This window comes from Cottoperca gobio, chromosome 6 (assembly GCF_900634415.1).
Source record: "Cottoperca gobio chromosome 6, fCotGob3.1, whole genome shotgun sequence".
NCBI lineage: Eukaryota > Metazoa > Chordata > Actinopteri > Perciformes > Bovichtidae > Cottoperca > Cottoperca gobio.
Window position 1 is genome coordinate 2,208,304 of NC_041360.1, and position 21,479 is coordinate 2,229,782.

At 42.1% G+C, this 21,479-nt stretch overlaps 2 protein-coding genes across 2 annotated transcripts in view; both read right to left on the reverse strand.

Moving 5' to 3' along the window:
• Positions 1–3,594, reverse strand: part of znrf1 (zinc and ring finger 1) — a 56,079-nt gene extending 52,485 nt beyond the window's left edge. Inside the window, exon 1 of the mRNA XM_029433672.1 lies at positions 2,498–3,594. Coding sequence (XP_029289532.1) covers positions 2,498–2,891 — 394 coding nt within the window. The 5' untranslated portion in view covers positions 2,892–3,594. The remainder of the gene's footprint in view (positions 1–2,497) is intronic.
• Positions 3,595–5,205: 1,611 nt separating this feature from the next.
• On the reverse strand, positions 5,206–21,295 carry ldhd (lactate dehydrogenase D). The gene is made up of 11 exons (XM_029433671.1): positions 21,129–21,295; positions 19,271–19,383; positions 18,490–18,631; positions 17,805–17,946; positions 15,670–15,829; positions 15,350–15,549; positions 10,709–10,837; positions 9,309–9,436; positions 8,393–8,483; positions 7,393–7,504; positions 5,206–6,358 (listed from the first exon to the last, which is right to left on the reverse strand). The coding sequence occupies exons 1-11, from the start codon at positions 21,219–21,221 to the stop codon at positions 6,178–6,180; spliced, it is 1,491 nt and encodes a 496-aa protein (XP_029289531.1). The 5' UTR covers positions 21,222–21,295; the 3' UTR covers positions 5,206–6,177.
• Between the last annotated feature and the right edge of the window lie 184 nt (positions 21,296–21,479).

Genomic DNA, 21,479 nt, shown 5'->3' on the forward strand with positions numbered 1-21,479 from the left:
TGTTAGCGACCTGTCAATCACAAGGTAGACATGCCTTAAAGCAAACCCTGCTTGATCATATATTTTAATCAAAATGGACCATCATTTACAAAAATGAACATGCTGTATTCAGGAAAACTTGAAACTCTTGATTGAGATCATAAACTCATGTACACAATGTTTACACCAAGTGAAAAGTACAGTCATTTTCTCATAGACTTCTATACAATTGGACTTCTTTTCGTAACTAGTGGAGATTTGAAATAAAGCTGGTTCAAGGCACTTCCCGCATTGGCTTGACTTTTCAGAGACGTGGGTTGCTGCTTAATTACAATGCTCTGCAGTGCAGATAAAGCTGAACCAGGATGAGCTTTTTGTTGACAGACTACATGCTAGAGTCCTTTGCAGGGCACCCCACAGGGCCGACGCAGTGTAATCACTGAAATAAATGAGGACCCTGGATTTCTTTGACACAACGTTATTGCAGTTCTGAACGCAGCCAGGTTTCCAATCAAATATATCATTAACCACCAGAAAAGCCCTGTGAGTGTAACATTTGGAGTTACAAGTGAAATAAAAGGTCATGCTAAGAAGTTGGAGCAGAGGTCCATGGATGAAAAGGGGGCAGAACTCTCTTTAAGAGCACCAATCTTACAGCATTAAAGATTTGACATTTTGGTCAGAGCAACCTTCATCAGATACTTTAGACCGTGTCCTGTAGGCTTAGTTGCCTCCACCCTTGACTGCACATATATTCCAATATTAAGAGAAAGAATAACTAATTTTCAGGAACAGTAATGTCAGTCATGCCCTCTTTCCCCCTCAGATGGTCCAGTTCTCGCCCCAACAGGTGTCGCTCCTCTTGATGGGCTGTCTATCTTTTTTTATGTGATCTTTTCTGAGGCGGAGGTGTGCATCATCTATCAAAGCCTCAAGCATAGAAATTCACTGTGTTTTTCAACTAAATATGTTGTTTATTCTTTTTTCTGCTTGCCTCCATTGTTTCTATGACTTCCTGCACTGTGGCTGCCACTAGCCTCACCTTGTTATCCACAACAAGCTAGCTGCTGACCACGCCCATGACAACCCCACAGTGGTAGTGCACCCAAGAGTGTCCACTTTGCTACAATGCTGATACTTCGTCTAACAAGGTGCTAAATCAATATACTGCTGTTTCCTGTACATTTATTATTTCTTGAAGCCCCCCCCCCTTCAACTATGTTATCTCACTGATATGAAATCACATCAGAGTTGCTAGACCATGTAGTCAGGTAAAACAGCAGAGATGTTGACGTTCAACTAGCTATTCTCCTGCTGTGAGCCGGACAGGGGTTTGGTAATGAGAGGCTGGGGACTGCTCTGTGTGTGTGTGTGTGTGTGTGTGTGTGTGTGTGTGTGTGTGTGTGTGTGTGTGTGTGTGTGTGTGTGTGTTAGAGGGAGAAGGAAGAGTGTCTATAATAATCTTCCTTAAAATAATAAACTTTTTACTGAGTGTTTTTTGTGTTTCTATAAGGATACCAGTTGGGGCCATGTGGTTAAGGATTTGTTTGTGTATACCTACATAACCTATATGAGTTTGTGTGTGTACTTGTTAACCTGACAGAAACATATTGTGGAGTGAGTGTTAAGCCGATGATAAGTATGAACAACCCCCCTCAACCCTTCTCTCACTCCCTCCTCACCTTCCTCCATCTCTTTTCCTCCTTCCTTCTCCCTTTTCTCCTCCCTCCCTTTCACCTCTCTAATCGCCAGGCTAATTGACTCAGCCAGATTTGGCAACAGGCGTATTAGTGTCATTTCAAACAACAAGGAATTACCTAGGCAGACGGCGCAGCGGTGACGGAGCGAGCCCTGCAATGTTTTGTTCACCGAATTCAATTTCCCATACATATACACAGCAAATATAGTTCGCTCAAATTATCAAATGACCTAATAACAGCATTTTCATATGAGGGTTTGCCAAAATTGGTGTTTGTTGTACTGATGATTGTACTTATACTTGTTTTTTAAACTGAACCTTTAGAATTACATTTTAAAACAATTTCTTGCAGAAATATGTCAAATATGAAGTGTTTAAAAGCTGCTTCTGTTGGGACTGTGCTGCCTGCCCACCTCAGCCAACACAGGGAAACATATTGTTTCACACAGGTCAGCTTGTTTTTTATGCCTAAAGCTACATTTTTCTGTATTGTGTCTGTCTTTCTCTCACTCAGAGGATCCTCAGGCTGGCCTGAACACAGCAATGCTATTTAATGACACCGCATTGGTGTCATTCCTTCCCGCAGGTAAACAAGGTGTGCGACTGTAAGTGTAGGAGGGGATGTCTGAGGCAATGCATTTGTGTAAGGATTTCTCTGATGATTAATCCTTCAGCGTCACAAAAATGATGCCTGTGTGTGTGTGTGTGTGTGTGTGTGTGTGTGTGTGTGTGTGTGTGTGTGTGTGTGTGTGTGTGTGTGTGTTTGTGTGTGTGTGTGTGTGTGTGTGTGTGTGTGTGTGTGGAGTAGACGGCCCTTACCGCTGTGCGCGCTGAACCAGCGGGGTGCGATGTGCAGGGGCAAGGTGTCAGCCAGCGACCCCCGGGACCCCAGATAGAGCACTCCGTCCGTGTGGTGCCCTCCGCCCCCAGTGTCCTGGTAGCCGGTACCGTGGGGGGCGGCGGTAGTGCCCCCTGACCCCCCTACGGCTCGATCCGAGTCCGTCCCTCTGGGGGTGTAGAAGCCGAAGGGCATTGCGGGGCTGTGCTCGATGCCCATTCCGGCCACAGAGCTCACCGAGCGGCTCCGTAGGCCCATGGTGCCGCTCGGCCGGTAGTGGCCGAAGTGGGCCGATGGTGGCACCGCGCTGTCATCTGTAGAGACACCGGGGAAAGCACCCCGGGGCCGCCCTGCCGTGCTCTGCTTTCCTCCCATCCAAAGCGGGAGACAAATGTGTAGGGGGTTCTGGTCGGAAACAGGAGGGGGCTCGGCTCGATCCGCAAAGGGTCGAGAGAGCCGAAACAGGCTGTCGCCCCCCTCCCCTCGCTCCTGTCTGTCTCTGGCCTGTCTGTCTGTCTGTCCGTGTGTCTCAGCAGGCTCGTCAGCTCTGGCTCTCTGCAGACGCAACAGCCCGTTTCGCTGCTGAGCGGAACATGAGCCCGCCCTGACGTCCGGATTCACCTCACCCGCAGACAAAACCTCGACACAACCGGGGGATGGCGGATGAGCTGAATGACGCCGAAAGCCCAGAATGATAAACAGATGTTACACCACACGTCGCTGTCCCAGGTGGTTAACTCGGCGGTATCATTGCAGGCGGGACGCGGCAGCAACACGTTTATCCCGCCCGGCCCGGATCACAGCAGCGCCGCAATGTTCACTCCGCTGCTCTCGCCTCATCTGATCTCAGACATCGTGACAACTGTTGCTGTCTGTCTGACCGACCGCCAAAAACTACAGTCTGCCTTTGAAAAAAAAAAAAATGACGTCGCCGTCCGCGCTGCCTGTCCGGTCCGGTGGTCTCCAAACAGAGGTCGCTTTTTCTCTCGGAGATCGGGGTCACAGTGAAGCCGCTCCCCTGCGCTCAGATCGGCTCTCCGCCGCCGCTGCTGCTGCTGCTGCTGCTGGCCAGACAATGGAGGCGCTCAGTGCGCAAGCCCGGATCATAAACACAGACAGGACAGGAGACAGTACCGAGAGAAGACAAACACACTTTGCTTTAAGTCCTAATCAAGGGCAATGGCATTGGAAATTGTCTGCAATGTTACCTTAAAGCCTTTTGAATCATGGGGCATTTTAGGATGTGACAAGGTTTGGCAGTTGACACCAGGTAGCATGTTTACAGCCTTAATTGAGGCATAATTGTTTTTGTTTTTTTGTAGTTTTAACCTGAATTTGTGATTAAGAGCAAAGACTATAAGCAAAGATCTCAGAAGTTCCATCTAAAAACACATGTCCATGTCCTTATATCTTACAGGCATTCAGTTTATTCACAAAGAGGTTTGGGAATTTGAAATAGTTAAAGAGCAATGGAAGTTTATTTCTTAATTGAGGAATATAAATAAAGCTACTCATGATCCTGCTCTGCTCTCCCACACTGCCAGGCCTCCAGCCAGCATATTGTTGTCATTACCAAGTTATGCACAGACTTTTCCACCATATGCTAAATTATTGGGATTACTGGCTCACATGTTTTGTTTGGGATTACTTGTGGTCTAATCCTGAGTGTGTGTGTTTGCGCGCGCGTGTGTGTGTGTGTGTGTGTGTGTGTGTGTGTGTGTAATCAGGCTGTTTTTGGCCCCTTTGTTCAGTTTGGTAGTCTTGTACAGTCTTCTTAGCCTCGCTACCCGATAAGGTAAACTGGTTGAGTAGTTACTGCAATAGGTGTTAATCTATCCTGCTATAATGACAGCAGGCCTATAAATGGTCCCCTCTCTGCTCCTCAGGGAAACACACACACACACGCAATATATAAATATAAGATCACAGGAAGACAACACAGGGATACAGGGCCAGGGTAACTCTATATTCTAGTTCCATGTGCTTCCTGTCGTTATCATACTAACTACTTACCACACATTGAAATGAGCCAATAACACAGACATCATCCTATAGAATAAATAACTGTGGGTAGTTAGAAAGTGTCTTCTTCCCAATGTGTAAATGAAGAAAACCTTTGTGTTTTTTGACACGGAGAAAATAAATATGAGCATCTTAATAAAAGTGATATGCACTTATAAAATATAAAGACATCAAAACCTGGATTCACAAAAACACAAGCAGGACCACAGCCTGGACTTGAGAAATCACCCAGTCATGACTCCACATTCGCCCAGACACACAAGTCACCCTAATTAAATGTTTGTAAATTGCACAATGGTTGTATTAATGGCTAATAACTCATTTACTGATGGAGCCATTATAGGCCATTAATAAGAACAAAGTGTGGGTTGCGAGGTTGTGGAACATTCCTCAGGAAGCTGTTCATTGTATTATGGTCTAAATGTTGTAATTGTGGTGGAGATGAGCAGATATCTTTAATTTTGTATTTGCTTATAACAGGCAACATATTGAAGATATCAGAGCTGTTATTTAAAAACCTAACAAGTGTAAATATGAGTGTAATGGTAGAATCTAAACTGCACTTCATGTCTAACCCTCCAAATGCACAGAAATAAAAATGAGGACATGACCTCGATGTCCTCAACAGCAGCATCTGTGACTAAGACATAATGAGACAAGTATTGCTTTGAATTAAATAGACTTTAATGTATCGTAGTGTGCATGGACTAGTTATTGTGCTCTTAATGTTCAGTTAATGGCTGAGAGCTATGAGCATTATATTTACAGGCAGATATGAGTTAGCAGCCTTTTCTTTGTATCCTTCTTTAGGACACTGCAGGTTTGCTCCACAGTCTGCGCTGAGGCATGCACTACTGACACTCTGTGGTGCAGCACAGTATTACTTCACTGTGACAGGACTGAATCAAGTTAATACAAACATACAGGCTAAATGCTTGCTCAGCACATCCCGTTTCTGTCCAGTTCAATGTCCATGGGAGCATGATGTAAAAGCAAAGTGACAGCTTGTCCCATCAGAAAGAAGCCAAATCACGCCAAAGTATTGTTTGTCTTGCAAAAAAATAGAAGCAATTATGTCTTACAACCATTCAGCAATATTATATATTTTACTGCTACAGGGAGGTTAAGTGGAACTCTAATAATTCAAAATCAACACGCCGCAATGCCGCTGATCTGACGCCAAGATGGACAAATGTCACAATTTACTGCTGTGTCACCTTCCACTTTCTATCCTAAAAATGCTGATGAGTAGAACGAGGTCATAGAGAGCAACACTCAGGTACATACTGGAGGTGAGAGCAGACTAATTATCCACACGGCTTGTTTGCTGCCATTATAACGAAAAAATAATTGCTTTATACATTTTCCATGTTATGTCAAGAGAAAGCCTGATACATCAAGTACAAAGTGGAAAATTAACTTGGTCTACTTAGTGTTTGAGACACGAAAACGAGTCTAAGGAAGCAGTCTGTAGAAACTGAGGAACTGAAGACGTCCTGTTTTAACAGGAAATACTTCTTGTGCAATATGCTAAAAAAAAAGCCATTTCATTGTGACAGTCTCTCACTAAGCCATGAACAGTGAGCAGATCATGATGACATTCTGTGTTTAGTGACTTTGCCTCAGACTCCAATACTGGTTATTGTTCCCTCGGCTGCAGTATCTTCCCAGGGTTCATCAGATTCTTTGTGTCGAGGGTGTCCTTGAGACCCTGCATGACCCGGACAGCCTCTGGTCCTATCTCCTCACACAGCAGTGCTCTCTTTCCTAAGCCCACGCCGTGCTCCCCTGTACATGTCCCGTCCATGGCCAGGGCTCGCCTGGAGGTAAAACATGAGTGTTTAACATGTTACTGATATCACAATACATGTATACAACTAAACACTCATTTAGTTTCGCCCTTCGCGAAACACAGCGGAGGAGGGAATGTGAATGCGCAAAGCAAAAAAGAAATGTTGCTTCATCTACAAACAATTTTGCGACCCCCCCTGCAGTACCTCCGCGGACTCCCTGGGGGTCGCGGACCGCCTGTTGAAGACCTATGTCTTAATGTATCTATCTTTAACTTAAATCCTAAAAAAAGAACTATTTATAACCTTGTACATTATATATCGTAACCCCGGAACCATTGCACACTTTATACCTACACATAACTATTGCTAACCTGAAGCTAAACATAATGCTGTCGCCAAGTCTTTATGTTCCCATCAGTATCTGTGGCTTTCTTCTTCTTCTCCTCTGTGCATACCCTTCAGAATCAACCACTGACCCAGATACAGCCGTAGGTTTTTACAGGCTTTCAAATCAGATTTTGAACAGACAGCACACTATCCAACAGCCTTTTCAAAACCCAATACTTAAAGTTTAGTCCTCTGAAATCAATATCAGCTGAGAGAGTGCAATGCTGAAGGGGAGGTGAATTTGTCTGAAGGTAGGCAAGCAGAGTAAGAATGATTATGCAAAATGTGGGCAGGATCAGGCAGCAGGGAACGGAGTCAGAGAGAGCATGGCAGGAGATAACGGAAGCGTTGCTTAAAGGGAGCAGTGAGGCCGGCTGGACATGAACTGAAGCTTGAAGCAAACGTCCTTCAATAACAGATTAGTGTTATGAGAATCAATATTTCAGATTTTGGTATTAAGAATTTAGTGCAGTGCATGAAAATCTGGACTTTCACCAAATGTTTTCTGCAAGGTTGATATTAACTACAAACACAGTACATATGTGAAGTGAGGATGAAGATATTCTTGAACTGGTTCCCAATTGATTTATTATTATCATTAGTTCATAAGGTGTCCCCGCAGAGAAAAGTCCCGTCTGAAAGTGACACGTGTAGGACAAGAGGTGAGAGGTTACCTGGCCAGTCTCTCAGTGAAGAGGTGGACCCTGCGCAGCTCCGCAGGGTCATTGGGCTCCACCACCATGAGACAGTGGAAGTTACCATCCCCCACATGACCCGCTATAGGACCTGAAGGCACAGAAGATAGCATACACACTCATTATGCTGGAAAACACACAATATTAGTTTTTATTTTGCTTCTGTTTCATTCCTTCTCTCATGATGTATCAGTGCTGCTTTGGTACTGTGTTAGCAAGCTGTCATTCTGGCTGTTTGTTGAGACACTTTGTGTGTGATAATGCATGTTAAAGGGACACAAGATCATTTTTGAGTAAAGAATTAATATATTTCCTTTTAAAAGTGAAGAGTTGATTGCATCAGCAAAAAATAAACTTTTTCTGATGGTGATCGTTCATGAACCTGGAAGATAGCTCAGGGCGCGGCCCCTTTTTCTATCCATAAGCAACAACCGAAGAGGAGATGGTGAGGAGGAGGCAGCAGGGGGCCTGAACTCTAGGCTGATTACATTATTACTAATGTTGGCAACCTTTTGGTAGATATTACTCTGTAACTGACATTACTGAGTCAGTCTACTGATGAAACATCCTTTCACTTGTAGCCACAGCTGTACTAATAATAGATGTATTACTAACTGGATATGTGCAATGTATTTTATATCTATTCAAAGCTTTGTTACACTGCTGCCACACTACCAGTTCAACATAAAGGGCTATGTTTTGATTTGGTGGCCACACCTATATGTCTGGCCAAAATGAAATGGTATACATAAAAATTATTAGGTTGCTGCATTTGCAATATATTATTTGTGAAAAATTAATTCCACCACTGGCAACAGAAGAACATTCATCTTACACTCTAATCTTTGATTGGCACTTTATATAAAGGTACTTTTGAATGCCTATAACGGCACTTTTAAATAAACTCAGCGAGTCATATCAAGCATTATTATAATATACTTCATGTAAACACCATTGATATTGTTCTCTGCAGCCTCACCTGTCAGTCTGTTCTCAATCAGGTCCTCCTTTGTCTCCACGATGATCTGAGGCAGGCGAGACAGTGGGACACACACATCTGTAGCGTAAGCCTGTGGGACACACAGACACACACACACACACACACACACACACACACACACAGACACACACAGAAACACACACACACACACACACACACAGACACACACACACACGCACAGACACACACAGAAACACACACACAGACACAGACACACACACACACAGACACACACAGAAACACACACACACACACACAGACACAGACACACACACAGACAGACAGACACACACACACACAGACACACACAGAAACACACACACACAGACAACACACACACACACAGACAACACACACACACACACACACACACACACACACACACACACACACACACAGACAGACACACACACACACACAGACAAACACACACACATACACACACAGACAGACACACACACACACACACAGAGGGGTCTCTCAATCAAAACAGCAGTTTCACATAAGAAATGTTGTTTCTCCTGCACGCTGTTCAGCTGCCACAACGTTTGCATCGTTGTTTCTCTGATAACTTAATATCCAGACGTCCGATGACTAAAATCCATCAAATATAAATGTATAGTTAAAAACGACCAAGATGTAAAAAGTGTCTGGTAAAAATGTGGTTTAAAACTAGATAAAGTCAGTTTATGAAGCTTCTGGCAGACAAACACAACGCCGTTACAGGAGACCAGATGAAACGTAATTTCTCTGGGTTTGGAAATTGTTGGAAACATTTGGGATAATGTAAGTACACAACTCTAAAAGATATATCACACACGTCTAGTTGTTTTTAGACATTGGCATGCGAACATGTTACATATTTAACTTTTGAGTGGCAGAGGACTTTATTTACCTTGCAACCGGGTCTGAGAGCCAGAGCAGCATACCAGGCGTCATGACGAGCTTTCCACAAGCGGTTCCGTGTTTCTGCATCTTTGGCCCATTGAAAATCGGAACCACCATTACTCTGAGTGATGTCCTCTGTAGAAACACACACCAACACCGACAAGGGGCAATTATTACTCTTTGTGAGATGAACTTTCCCAGAGGCCATTTTACTGTGTGACATAATCTCAATGTAAAGTTTATGGGATGGGCGGCAGGTTCAAGGAGATTTCTTTTTTCTAGGAAGTACTAGTAAGATACTAATGACTCCCTTCCTAGATGTGTCATTAGTATCCATCCTCTCGGGATGATGGATGTCACGAGAATAGATACTTCGGTACTAAACCAAGACGATGGCAAAATTCTGAAAACTTGTCGGTAACGTTACTCGTTTTTCTACAGTACCACAGTTACCGTCTGGGTTTGAGACTAACGGCGTCCAGACGACGATATAAAATGTGCTTGGGATGCAGTATACTCACCGTCAACGCGTCCCTGATAATGCTACATTGTGAGCAACAACTTAGCTAACATTAGCTTGTAGCTGCTAGCAGCCGGTGAACAGAGGTTCCATAGAGTTGTATTAAGATGAATTCAAGCTCTATTGAGTAAAACATTTTTATTGGGCAAAGAAATTATAAACGTCATGTGTCTAGTAGAATTTAGATGCTGGCAAGAAACTTGAATAAATACAGTGGTTTGAAGGAGATGTTCTCATAGTGAATAATAACTACAATCAACTACAACATTTCTGGTATTGTGACATCCTTACTGGGGGCCACAAATATCTCCCACCAAATTTCCAAATAGTTTAGAGATACTTTACTTAGGAATAAATAAATATTGGACTAACCGCACTGCCACTGGAGCTACACAGCTAGCACGGCTTAAAAAACAACATTTTACTTCTCTGCCTTGTATGAACTGCATCCATAACTGTCACACTTGTTACATGATATGCTTTAACTACTGACAAACGTGTTGTGTTTCAATTCAGGCCATGCAAGATTATACTGAAATATTGAATAATTCTGTGACAAAACACTTTGGAGGTTAATTATACATATACCGCTGAGGGGCATCTAAGAGCGTGATTAATCTGCGTTCATTTTTTTGTCGTGTTATTTATTCTGTGATTAATTAATCGAAATGAACGCGCTAATTCGACAGCCCTAATATATATATATATATATATATATATATATATATATATATATATACATATACTGTATATGTATATATACTGTATATATATATATACTGTATATATATATATATATATATTAGGTTTCTATCCGACAGCAATACTATATGACTTTAGTATTTAGAATCCATGCTTATCTGCTTGTGATTTGTACACTCACACACCGGCTGTGTGGACCTGTTCCTCGAGGCTTCGCTCAGAGCCGTGGAACTCCAGGAACAGAGTCGGGGTCACAGGGTAGGACAGAGAGCTGAACCTGTTGCACGCATCGATCATCACATCGTCCAGAAACTCTGCAGGACACACAAAGGAACAAATTTCAGTGATACATCAAAATAGTTTGTTCTTAATGGCCAAATACATAACATTTCTGACTGCCAATAATTGATATTGATTAAATTTAGGTTATGATACATTTCTCACTCCTGAATTCTATTATCCTCCACCTGCAGGTACTCGTCCTCTCTAAGGGATCAATAAGGTTTCATCTCTTCCTTGTTTTCTCTTTAAACTCAGCTCTCCCATTCCTCTTTCATCTGTTCGTCTTTCCTCCATCTCTCGGTGGCTGCTTTATCTTTCATCGAGCATAATGACATCAGGAATGATTACATTAACATGGCTAACCCTTCACACATATTTAGATAGCCTCCAGTGTTGTGTTTTATATGTGTTACCCTGACAGTTCATTCGTATTTAATCGCATCTTAAGTATTGCCACATGCTGTGAGGAAAGAGGCAGACTCTCAAAGAGTGTGTGCAACAATAAAACGTTCAAAAGATGAATTTAAATGTTAAATTTTGTAAATCTCAGAAATAGAAAACTTTGCACAAATCAGCTGCAAAAGCTCCTCTCTCAATGTCTTTGTGGCAACCTGCCCTGTCTTTAGTCAAAATATCTCAAAATGAGTTTTATTACACTGCATTATCCTGTGTCGAGCATGTTGGTGTTTTATTTTGAAATCTGGTCACACACACATGCTGAGGACGATTGTAGTTTGTAGTTTCTGGGAAAGTACTTTTGAACTACATTACCAATTTTTGACATGTGTCCATCTTAAATAAAGAGAAGCCATCAAATCTGATCTCATGACAGACCGATCACTTATTTACAGCGCGTGATCAAAAAGTAAATCAAATGGATTCTTGAACAACATCTTCCCAGAGATGTGAGCGAGATGACAGCATGGAGAAACTAACTTGATCCACTTACGGCTCAGTCGGCTTTTTGCAATATGATTGTATTAAAGCCATTGAGCACCTCGACATGTGCATGATAATGGCACTGACTCCATTCAAGCCAAGATTCAAACTACTGGCAGGGCGGTCACATCCTCATTAATCTTACTCAGAGCTGCTCAAAGCTCTGCTTGCACTTTGTCTAAAACAGGCATTTATTTTATTCAGAAGATTCTGTCTTGTGTCGTTTACTTGAAACGTAGGTCTTATTGTGCTCTGACTCACATTCTTCAGAAAATTAGCAAAAGAAAATATAAATCAAGACATGTTTCCATCCACTCCCGTTGTGTGAATATTAGGAGTTGTGCTGAGATGAGCAGCAGCTTATTCTCCAGTCAGATGCTTTTGAAGCGTCACAGAAGAAGACAGCGTGATTAAAGCCAAAGCCAAACCTTTTTTGTGATATTTAGACTTTCTTTAAAAGAAATGTAACGTAAAAATGAAACAGGTGGAAGGAAACACACTATAATGTACATATTAAATATGAAAAAATCAGAGACATCATTCAACATTCAACATCTCTTTTATGTACAGTAGTACATGCTGCATTCATGCTGCTGATTAAATTACTTAGTCATCTATCGTGGGGTCATCTGTGTGACTGTAGTACTGTGTGGTTCATCCTCCCAACTTGTTCTTTATGTGAAAATAAAAAAGAACCATCAGAGAAGTTTGATTGAGCCATAGGATCATCTCATTAAAGAGCCTACAAAATGATATTTTGTCAGTGTTATTGGGCTTGGTATATGATAGAGGTTGCATATCTATTGTGAAATGTGCCATATATATATTTTTAATATTGATGTATTCGTAATAAATCACGATCATAACAGCATAAAAATGACTTCCGCTAACAACAATCGATCACTGCGCCGGGAGCATCCACTTCGGCAATCTTCGGGCGATGATGTCACAAGTAGAATACAGCCGCCGCCAGTGTTCTTCTGCGTTGAAGCGTCCAGCAAAGACTGCGGTCAATTATTACGAGAAAGAATGGACAACAATCGATCGCCAAGGATAATTGTGAAGCGATGTGTTGTATGGGGATGTGGGGCCGTCTCCAAATCTAGCTTTCTGTGGCCAAAAGATGATAAAATGTCGCGTTTATGGACAAGACAAGTGCGTTGATGAAACCGATGATTTGTGGGCAGCACTTTGAGAGATCGTGTTTCGAACAAACTATGCTCGCCAAGGAAATGAGATTCAAAAAGAATTTAAAACTGAACGCAGATGCTGTGCCTACAATACTGCCGAGACCCCAGCCAGCACAAGCCAGCACACCGATTCAAACACGTCCGCCGGTGCAGAGTCCTCCACCAAAGAGACGACGAAATGCATTCGCTAAAAGGGAGAGAGCAAAGGTAAGCCGTGCTACTTGTTTACTGTATTTATTGTTTCAAGCATAAAGCCATAATCGGTCTAGGCCTACTGTATGTAACGAGTTTACACCAGGCCCTAGTCGATATCTGTGTGTTATTGTTTGTAGTATTAATAACTTTAGCTAATTACACTTCATTAGCTTAATTAAGTATAGATTCAATGTTTATAACAGGCTTCCCCATTTTATTCTGTAGTTTGAGTAAAAGTGTGAGTCCATTTAACTTTTAACTATCACCTTATTATTACATAGGTATTGAAACATTGGTGAATGAAGCCACTGACAGAACTGAGGATACCTGTATGATCTTGACCGAGACTCAATGCTTTGTGCCAAGACAATGTTGATGAGGAACCTTTCGAAGTCCCAGCTCCACTCAGCAGTCGGTGGAAGAACCAAACAAGAGGGATGCTGTTGTGCTGTATAGAAGCAGATTCACTGAACTGACATTGTGTTTTGTTATTGACTCTTATAAAGTGCTGATACTTGAACGACGTGTAGTTGTCAGATGGAAACGTAGCACAGATCTTTTGAATGGCACATGATGGCATTCTGTGGTTCTTACCAAGTATTCCCCAACAACATCTCACCAGCTGGCGGTATGCCATATAGTGATACATTCTGTAAAATACAAGATAATACATGTCAATGGTAATCACTTCAACCTTATTTGCTTATTTATCTATTTATTCTGTGACTGTGCCAGAGTGACCATTCGACTTCCCATAAATACATCAAAGTTTCTGAGCTCTGCACATTACACAAGTAACTTCCTCATTACGTGGCTGATCACCTGCTTGTTGTCGGACTTCGAACTTCTTCCATAATTGTACAGTTTTCACATGTACACCTAATTGTACAAAAGAAGAGTGGTAAGGACATGTACACAATATGCAATATCCAGAAAAAAGGCCAATATTAACGTCATCTTAATTTCATACTATTTATATGCCTGTGTTTCACGACTGCTTGTAAGCAGCTCATGAGCCTGTTATGGTCGTACGGAGGTCGGATCTATCTAGTAGCAACTTGTTACCCGTTTCACGTAAGTCTCGTAAAGTTACGACATCGTAACTTCCATGAACATGAAGTGTTCCGGCTACTATAGGCTATAGTGACCGTCTATATATATATATATATATATATATATATATATATATAGACGGTCAGTATACAGACTATACTTTATAAAACAGCGCTGTCCTCCGGTCTGTTTGTTAGCTAATAGCTAATGCTTTATATACAGCTCGTAAAATATGACGTTTGACATCAGACACAACGATAGAACCTCAACCGCAGAAACTTCGAGAAAGAATCAAGTTATCAAGCTTTACAGACGTCGATGTGTCCAAGTAGAGAAATAATTGAATATTTAGCGATCGAGCAATTTGCGGACAACTAGTCGGGTTCATAACAATTCAAGGAAACCAAGCTATCGATAGCTTGAGATCTATTTACGATCGAGGATAATGTTACGTTTTATTATGATGTATTTACTATATGTTGAGAAGTTCTATGAACTATAATCAAATGTATATACCTGTCTGTGTTCTGTTGCCACACAGGATCTCCGCCAAATCCAGGATCACCGTCACCATCATCTGCATGTTCGCTCCCGTCTGGGTCTCCATCTTGAATACTGTGTCTCGAGCTGCTCTGTTTCCACCACGTTAAACTCGCCCGCATGATCTAAATCCACGACACCGGCATCCTCTTTAAGAAACTCCTCTTTTTGAAGGTACAACGAGTCTATTGACGACTCACTGTCACTCGATTCCGTCGAAATATCCGAGGCAGAGTCCGACATCGCCACGTCTGCCGCATCTGCCGTGCTGTCTGTGTATTCAACTGGTGGACTGTGTTCTACTTGTGACGTCAGAACACGGCGTCGGGTGTTTCCGGTAGCGGCAATGTAAACATCGGTGGTCGACATACTAAATCATGATTTATTAAATACTGCGATCATTGTGTCATAAATAACACATCATTTTACACCACAAATAGCATCTACTATCATCAGTAGAAATTCATGTTTATCATTTCGTAGGCCCTTTAACAGAGTGTGATACAGACAGACAGCAGTGTGATAAGCTAACAGCTTGGTTAATATGAAACATGGGAATAAATATCTTGTGTGTGGTATGGAAGCGATGCAGATATCTAGAGTGTGGATGTGAGGTGCTCTCCTCACCGATGCGGGCGATGGGTACTCCTGCTTGTAGAATCTGCACTGTGCTGTCTACAGCAGCCTGGACTGAGGGAAAAGAGCAGACGGCCGACACCATGGACTCAGGGATGCCGTACAGGCGCAAGGTTGTCTTGGTGATGATCCCCAGGGTGCCCTCCGACCCCACAAACAGGTTCGTCAGGTTGTAGCCAGCTGCTGTCTTCCTAGAGGTTGACACAGATAGAAAAGAAAGGTAAGATCATTTAAGTTGCACGAGGCAATGTTGCATATTTGTGGGTGCAAATAGTAATTATCAGTATAGTATTAGTAATAATTATTCATACCTGGGACGTCGGCCTTTCCCAGCCGTGTGTAGGACAGTCCCATCAGCCAGCACAACCTCCAGGTTTAAAACGTTTTCCCTCATTGTTCCATAGCGCACTGCATTGGTGCCAGACGCACTAGTGGCAGCCATGCCACACAGAGACGCATCAGCGCCTGGATCTGAGACCAAGAAAGAAAATCAGTAGTGTCTTTCTAAATTATGTTTGGAAAAAATATATAAACAGACAATGTAAATCTACTATCATACTTTTCTAGACAGTGCTTGACCTAGAATTCAAAAGTGATCAAAAGTATTTTGCTCCCAGGACTGCTTTTAGTTTTTCATTATCTAAACATCACTGTTTATAATGTCAAAAATCCCATTTGGGGGTTAACATGTCTTATTCAATATCCAGCTGGTGTTAAAACAAGGAGACCTTGATTCATTCACATACATCCTTGATGGATGCCAGAATTGAAAATTGGAAGCTTTTTATGTGAGTAACCAACAGGTACATGAAGTGAAAGATATCAGAGTCAGTGAGGGTGATGCTGAGAGGGCTGCATTTCAAACCAGGACATGAGGGAGTGCACAAGGTGGAGAAAATGATATGCCAAACAAATCAGAATTTCACCTGGTAATCAATGAATGCTGGCTTGTGTTGGGTGGTCGCTAAGACTAAAAGGATTATTAAAGTGCAGTCCATTTACCTTTTTCACTTCTTTCAATCAGGCTGAAATTATGATCCTGGAAGCTGATTTCTAGTTTAGTTTTGCATCTCGTCCTTTTCATTTGACATGGAAGTTCCAGTCACGGTTGCTAACTTCACATTTTATCACATTGATCAAAGCACTGAGTCAATTTAACAGTTGTTATTTCCAGACGTTTACTTACTGCATCAATGTGACAGTGACAGGACAGTGGACAGTGGACAGTGACAAGACAGTGGCAGGACAACTTAAACTTCTATCATTCTTATACGCTATGGCCTCTCATATTTTTCCAGCGTGGACCCACCCGACTTCAATCTGAGCAGAAGTCTCAGGGCTCCAAACCCCACCTCGTAATTCTCAGCTCTACATGCACTGCTGCACGGAGCTGTTCAGGGCTGCCAACTCTTCAGACCCTGACACACCAAGCAGATGGTGGCCCGTCTGCTTGTCGGGCAGTCGTTGAGTGCCTGTCGCTCTAGTTTTTGCGGTGTCTCCCACACCGTTGGCGGATTTTTGGCCGATTCAGCATGTTGAATATGCGGCGCAGCCCGTTGGTGAGAGAAATCTCACCGATTGGCTGTTCCAACTAAGCGAATCGGTGCACGAGAAAAATAAAGAACATGAGGAAAACAAGCAAATGACTTAAACCAAGAGGCTCACACAAAGGCTCATCTCATCATCCCAATACTGTTTGGCCCAGACACAAGCAGTGTGAGGTAACACCGCTAGTTCTTTGATGTCGGTTGGGTGTGTCTGAGCTTTAACGCAATGACCATGTGAGTCACGCAATTAACAATTTTAACACCCTTTGAAGCCACACGCTACTATTTTCTTCCGCAATGAAAAACTAATTTATAACTGATAACGTCGCGGCGCGAAAAGAGGAAACCGAAAGGGCACTGACAAACATAAAACTCAGCGCAGTGCAACAGCAGCACCATAAAACACTACAGCCCTATAACACACACACACACACACACACACACACACACACACACACAAACACACACACACGTATCGATTCTTTATTTTATTGTCTTTTATATGTATTGTATTGTACAATTTAAGGAGGTCAAGAATGTTAATACATGATAAAAGGTAATATATGAAACAGATTTTTCTTAGTGGCTTAGGCTTTCATCAAAAATCACAATTTGCCCAGCCTTGTTGATGAAGTTGGGAATATGTGCCCTGTTTTATCGTTTCTATACGAACGTGTTACGAATCTAAAAGATCTGAAATCCCGTCATTAAGAGTTGTGGGGATTGGTGTTTTGGTGTTTTACAAAACATCTGTGCAGATTCAGCGATTCCATTGGAAGTTATTTAACTTGCTGTGAAATGTTGGCATTTTAAGCGCTGGTGTGACCAGTCCTTTCCTGTGTTCTACACAATGAACTGAACTGCTGGAACACACAGAGACAAAGAAGAATGTGACTGACCAACAGGAAACCACAGGCCGGTGTCTCGCAGGTAGGTGTTGAGGGCCTTCCGAGTCACACCAGGCTCCACTGTCACGTCAAAGTCCTCCGGGTGGAGTTCCAGAACCTGCTCCATGTTCCTGAGACTGAAGCACACACCACCCTGAGGGCAGGACAATTAAAGGATTATAGTACATGCTCACAAACACACAAAATAAGCACATGTTTATTTTGTTTATTCATTAAGCGTATTTTGATATGACATATATTAAATGAATATATTATATAATATATATATTAAATTAACCAATGTACGGCAGTTACTGTTCTACTGCAGTTATTTGGCAATTTCAATACATACAGTAATTCATGTCATTTCATACTTTCCATTCATTCATTTGTAAAATTGAGAAAGGGGTCACTCTATCACTCCATGTGATGACGACTGTACTGTTTTAGTTCACTCACACTGCTTTCACAGCGTCGTTTTCTGCCACAGCAGCTCATTTCCAAAGAATGAATGCACACACGCGCACACACACACACACACGCGCACTCACACACACACACACGCGCACTCACACACACACACACACACGCACTCACACACACACACACACACACATACACACTCACACACACACTCACACACTCACACACACACACACACACACACTCACACCCACACACACACACACACACACACCTTGACTGCACAGACTCCTCCCTCCAGGCCGGTTCCAGTGCCAAAGGGGATGATGGGAAGGTGGTGGTGGTTGCAGATCTTGGCCAGGGCGCTGACTTCCTCCACACAACGAGGAAACAACACCACATCTGGGGGACAACATCTGCACAGCAGCAGAGAAACACTCCCTCACTATTATTGCCCCTTATAGATTTCAATAGGAAAACATCTTATTTATAGTCATGTGCATTCAAAGTTCTCCTTCATCTGCTGAAAACGTCTGTGTGCAAACAGCGAGCAGACTAGAAGGAGAGGTTGTAAAGGGATCCGTTCCACATTAAAAACATGATGTTCATCTTCAAAGTTGTACTTATCAATATTTATAGATAAACAACGGTTGTGTAATGAGAAAAAGATCACTCACAGAAACAAACCCATAGATAATTATTCAATTCTACAATTCGACATAGCAATATGGAACTTTACAGCCTCTTTGAAGTTATTGTTTTGGTTCTCCAGGTCACAGCTCAGCTCTCATTAAGCTTGTTTCCAGTTGCAGCAAAACAACTCTGATTAACATTCTGACAATCCGACTCAATGTTGTGTTTTGAGCTTGTTCTGTTGCCTCCACGTGGCCAATAACTTGATTAGTGTGTACTTAACATGTGTTTCTTTTTTCTCCTATCATGCACATTTGAGATTCCCTCGCTGTCTTTATCCATTGGCACAACATGGATTTCCCTTTTTTAAAAACATCATTAACAAACAATATGATGTGCGTTTGTGAGTGAGAGGGACTGACCTGTGCATAGACTCATCTTTGCCGTGTTGCTCTTTGACAGCTTCACCCAATGAGACGCCGTCCTCCCCACATATAGACCTGAATGCAGAGAGCACGCTGTCCAGAGGAGCACTCTGTGCACACACACACACACACATTATAACATGGATGGAGTCATCCCGAGAGAATGGTAGGAAAAGATCAAATATAACAGTGTACACTTGAACAGCACACTAATAGTTGGATTTGATCATTTGTTTTATAGAGAACAACATTTCAAACTATGTTAATTGGATGTCGCTGCTTCTTGTCAACAAAGCACCTGGCTGGGGTTGGGCAATTGGACAAATATTTCGTCTATTTGCAAATTTCATGGTCTGCCTCCAAAAAGCGAATGAGAGCAACTGCTTAGGGAGGAGGGAGAGAGAGATCAGGGGGAAGCAGCCTGTACAGTCGGCATCATTTTAACATCTAATTTGGTGAATTAAGGGTTTATTTCGACCAAACCAGATTTGGTGAGTGTTGGAACAGTGAGTTGAATTTAATTTGAATGAAGTGTGTTTTATGAAGAGTTAACAAGGCCGAGTCTTAGTTCGGTCAAAGAGAGAAACTTGAATTTCAGAAGGTGTACAGTTGTGCTTTTCCATTTAATAAGGAAAACAGGTGTAAGAATATTTCCTTTCTTGACATTTTGAGAGTTTATTTTATTAATGTATTAGACTTAAAAAGCTAAGAGAGCTTGTGGAACGTAGAAAACGCATATCCCTGAAACTACACTGGGAGTGGGGGCCGCGTGCCGCCACACACACACAAACACACACACACACAGAAAATGGTTCTGCAATCTCCGGTTGTTGGGTGGACAGTGGCATGTTGTAAAATGTTAACATCTCACCCAACCCTAATGGGCCAAAATGTTGTTCAAAGACAAATTAAGAGAACAGGGGACACCTTTTAACCTCAACTAAATCACATAAACAGCTGAAGGATAACACAACACTCCAACAATAGTCCAGACAAAGAGCAACAGACACAGTAGATGTGCGGCTGGTGCAGAGTCTATCGCTGCTTTAGATGGAAATATACCCAAGTGTTATGTTGGAAGAAGTTGGCGGATATCTCACATTTAACATTTAAAAGGAAGAAAGCCACAGCCAAAGCTGAATCTTTCTGATCACAGTATTGTCCAAAAGACAGTTTCCTCAAGCTACATTGTACAGTAACACTATGTATCACAATGTGGCAATTGGAAAATGGGACATTCAGTGGACATCTGACTGATGCAGCCAAAGTGATTCAAAACAACCGCTCACTACAGGACAGCGCTGCACCTATGAAGGAGCTGCTCAGAAAGAGGGGGTGCTTCTAAAACAAAGGTGTTTAGAATACATCCTGCATTTTGTTAGATCCAAAGGGGAAGTCCTTCTCCAGAGGCTGCAGAAGGGTTCATGGCAGACGGTTTACTGTAGCCTACTGTTTGTACTGTATATACTGAACGTTTCCTCTGTCTAACTTATTTGTCCCATAACAGCAACAAAGGAGCATCACCATTACCAGGTTACTACATGATTTAAAGGGGCTATAAATGTATACTTATCCAGAGCTAAATCTATACATTCCTCATGAACAGAATTAAGAATTAAAATTAACTTAACTTAAGTTCAAATATAAATGTAGTTTCCCAACGCTAACATCCCAATACCTCTCGAAAAGTGCAGCTAAATGCAATAACATGTTATGTTGTATAGGTAACTTGTCTTATGACCACAATGCAAATACGTTTCTTTATTTGCTAGCTATGTCACAGGGTTGTTGTTATTATGTTGTTGTTTGTATTAACTCTAGCTACATCCTCATACTGTCTCTGCTCCAAACTTACTCTGGCGGTGTTTTCTGATTTAATGCTGCGATACTGCTGGAAGCAATGTCGGTGAGACAGAAGCCGTCGGCTCGCTTTCAAGCCAAGCAACATTTTTAACCTCGTAGCGAACTAAAGCCACCGACCGTCACAGTTAAATATATGCCAAACAGTTGGCCACGACAATAGACTGTATAATACATGGGTATAAGAGAAGGCACGACAAAATACACGAGTTCCGGTAAACCTTTTTCAGAATAAAACAAAACTAGAGCAAAACAAAACAAAAGATTTGAAGCATAATTACAAACATGCTATTTGTATTTATAGTAACTGTTTATATTGTAGTACCTCTCTGTATCTGCATCTTTG